Raw genomic sequence first — 3,724 nt, 5'->3', positions numbered from 1 at the left:
ACATCATACCCGGGGCCGTATTTACGTTCGATATCCGTGTTCCGACCGGTCCGTTTTTTTACGGTACGTTCCTTGGCTCCAGTGTTCGATCTTTCCGCGGGTTGGATCGCCCTCCGGCCACTGGCCATACGTAATGCCCCGTGTTGTCTTTTATTTATACCGTGCCAACAACGTTGGACGCAAAAATACGCAAAAGACGTGACATTTATGCAGTTGAAGGCACAGAAAAGAACTTTAAACTCTATAAACTTTCACTACACAACAGATGACAAACAATATACTCAACCACCAAACGGCAGAGTGAGACAGTTGGCGGCTCGCTTTGCCCTGCGGCGGCCGGTTGGATCAGATCGGACGGGCGGCCGGCCCCCGCTCTCCGGCCCGTCTGATGAAAGGCGACGCGTCTCGGGAAGGAACACAGCGTCTGCCTATACTTCTTCTATGCTTCTCAATATAGCATCACAAATAATAGAATAAAAATGGAAATACAACTTACCTGGCGTTTTACTCATCTCGTGAAGACGCTGCTCCAAGGTGGCGGTTCGGTTTCGCTCCTTGTCCAGGTCACGGCGCATGTCGTCTCGGTCGCGCTTCAAGGCGTCAACAGTGGTGGCCAGTTGGCGCATGTCGTCTCGGTCGCGCTTCAAGGCGTCAACAGTGGTGGACATGTCGTCTTGGTCGCGCTTGAATACGTCAACAGTGGTGGACAGTTGTGATATCTCCTGCAAATTTATAAGCGTATGTGTAGATGTATACGCACGTCAGAATTCCAACCGTAAAAAAAAAGATGAAAAAGCAGAACGTTCTGGCTCAATGGACTCAATAAAGCTTGATAAACAGAATAGGAACGCATGCGCAGGAACAAAACAGAATTAATGTCAGAAAAAGTGATTTACAACAGGCCTTGTGGTACAGGGGTATTTACCTCTTTATTGATGAACGTCAGAGGGGCGAGTCCCACACAGACTAAACTAAGCATCACGGCAATACCGGCGATCATGCAGCTGCGGTGGGAGCGGATGAAGCTACAGAGAGCACCACGGCCGCTTGCTTCACCCTGATACGTGCGGTCTGTTAGAAAACAAAAGCTTTTAACCCTATTCAGACCGGGCTTTTTTGGTCATCCCTTGACCGGGGGGACTTCTAAGTCCTATAACTCTAAAACGACGTGCCGTAGAGCCACCAAATTTTCAGGACATAATGTCGACATAATATCTAACAAGCATTTGACGTTTGACGTTACGTTGACGTAAGATGACGTAATTATGACGTCATCAATTTGATTATATTGGCCGAACCCATGAAAAAAGGGTATTCTCAGAAAACTTCAAGTTATGCTACAACAATGTAACAACAAGTGCAGATAACAGAATAATAATGTTTACTACGACTTGCGTTGCCAATAGCAACATCAATGACGTCAAAATGACGTCATAAAATGACGTCATGCACATCTAAGATACCAGTTGGGCTCCACCATATTATATCCACCACCTTGAATTTTTAAAAATACTTTTTTTTTGCAACAAATAATCACAAAAGGCAATGGAAGTAGACTAAATTCATTCATTTAGATGGTTTTTGATGAAAAAATACCAGGTAATTATAAATTTTAAGGGATAATTAGTCTTGTTATTCTTGATCTGGCCATACGGTCCGCCATCTTGGATTTGGGGCTGATGACGTCATAAAATTAGCATAATTTATGCATATATAATTATGAAAGATATGCTAAGTAATACAAGATTTTATTTATGTAACAAAATAGCAGTAATATAGCAAACAAATGTGAAAAATACATTGTTAGAACCAAAAATAGTGATTTTTGGCAAAACTGCCTGTCAACAAACGGTTGCCATGGCAACACGAAAAAATGAAAAATTTGTCAAACTTCGTAAAATTGTTGCCAACAATATTTTAGGAAAACTCAACAAATTTGGTGGCTCTAGCGTAAGCCATTCTGGCGTTATAGGGCATCGAAGTTGGCGCGGGCCTCAACCCCCCCCCCCGGTCTGAATAGGGTTAAAACAAGAAATGTTTTATCAAAACGTTGAACTGAAATTTTCAACACAAAAGTTGGAATTATCCAATTTTATAAATGTCCAACTCCATTCTTTATCAAGGAATGACATCAGACTGGAATTGGACTGTCAAAAATCTGGGGAAATTCAACTTTTGTGCTGTAAATCAAAATTCAACTTTAAACCTGAATGGATAAATTCAAGACTCCTGAATGGCTCTTGAATAACCTCGTGCTAGCATAACCTCCAGGCGTCTTGTTTGGACCGGTTAAATGATGTAAATGAATTGTTGTGTATTATGATATAGCCAGGCGATCAGACGCCGCAGGAAGGAATGATCATGAATACAGTACAGCAAAAGTTTTTAAAAAGTTTGACATGCCTCCAGCTGTCCTATCTGGTAATGTAAAAAAGTTGTTGTGTAATATATAATGGTTTATTATTTTAAATAACCCACTGTAAATAACTGGGCATAATCCAGGGAGGCTCAAGCCATTCTCGGCATGTACGTTTCTGGTTTAGATGAATTTAAAATAAATCAGGAAAAACACAAAGTGAAACACATTACATAATAGCAAATAATCAATCAATAGACTAAGTTAGTGACGGAGCCGATTTGTAGATTGCTAAGATGTACAACAAGGTAGAGACGAATAAATTCAGAAAATTTATTGTTTAACATACGAATAACTAACCAGTCTTGCCGATATTAGAAGTTTATTTGCTACATGGAACTGCTTAACAATATTACTCTCGGTAACATTTGGTGCCTTGTAGCTTAGCATTTATTCTCTGCCAGACACACAAAAAAAGATTATTACATTATGTACTCTTTTAACTTTTCGGCCCGTTTGTTGACGTTTCATAATTTAAGATGGCGTCCATGGATTGCTTAAGAGATCAGATTTGTCACAAATATCTCGAGAATATACTAATCATCAGTTTGTGATCGTACGGCAATCGTGATCAGACGCTGGAATACAAGGCGGTTGCATGAAAAACAAAAACACAGGATAAGTTTTACCTGCTCTGGAGACGTACAAAGCGTTGGGTATACTCGCAGCGGCGTCCGCAATTGATCGCCAATCAGTCTGGGGCTGTTGCATGGGTGTGGTGCCTGGAGGAAAATAAAAAAAAATAACACGGCGCGTGTGATGTGATGAAATCATAATATAACATTATTTTCACAAGTATCTATCTATTAAATATCTTAGTTTCATTTTATTAACAACACAAACGCGTCTGCTGCAAATGGATACTCATAAGATTGCATGATATTACTGTAGCAATATTTTAGTTTATGGCTTTTCAAAAGTACGTTTCAACTTGAGGTGCGGTGCTGGTTCCAAACTGGTTATGTTTTCAGCCTATTGCACCAACTGTGCTGGATTACTGTTCCTTTATGTGCATTGGTTTGACGATTGAAGACGGATCTATAAGTTAAGGTTTGCTGCTATACGGGAATTTACTTCACCAACCGAAATGGTGGATGCACCCCTCAATATACCATGCACCAAGAGGGGTTCACACTTCATTCATATGAGAAGATAGTAGGGTTACTTAATACTACTTGTGCCCCCACTGGTATATAAAGAATATCGTCATAAAAGAATGCATCTTCCGAGATTCATGCCTAGACCAAATTATATCTGAATCTTAGACAAAAAAACACGTTGTACACCAAGCAAGCACTGGTAATTATA

General features: G+C 40.4%; 2 protein-coding genes across 3 annotated transcripts in view; one reads left to right on the top strand and one right to left on the bottom strand.

The window, feature by feature from the left end:
* The window catches only part of LOC118425108 (ficolin-2-like), a 1,885-nt gene extending 1,373 nt beyond the window's left edge, over nt 1–512 (bottom strand). The window contains exon 1 of the mRNA XM_035833927.1: nt 497–512. Coding sequence (XP_035689820.1) covers nt 497–512 — 16 coding nt within the window. The remainder of the gene's footprint in view (nt 1–496) is intronic.
* LOC118424699 (gastrula zinc finger protein XlCGF57.1-like) overlaps nt 1–3,724 on the top strand; it is a 22,725-nt gene that overhangs the window by 10,871 nt on the left and 8,130 nt on the right. The window lies entirely within an intron of this gene.

This window comes from Branchiostoma floridae, chromosome 10 (genome assembly GCF_000003815.2).
Source record: "Branchiostoma floridae strain S238N-H82 chromosome 10, Bfl_VNyyK, whole genome shotgun sequence".
NCBI lineage: Eukaryota > Metazoa > Chordata > Leptocardii > Amphioxiformes > Branchiostomatidae > Branchiostoma > Branchiostoma floridae.
This window is presented reverse-complemented; position numbering and strand designations above follow the sequence as displayed.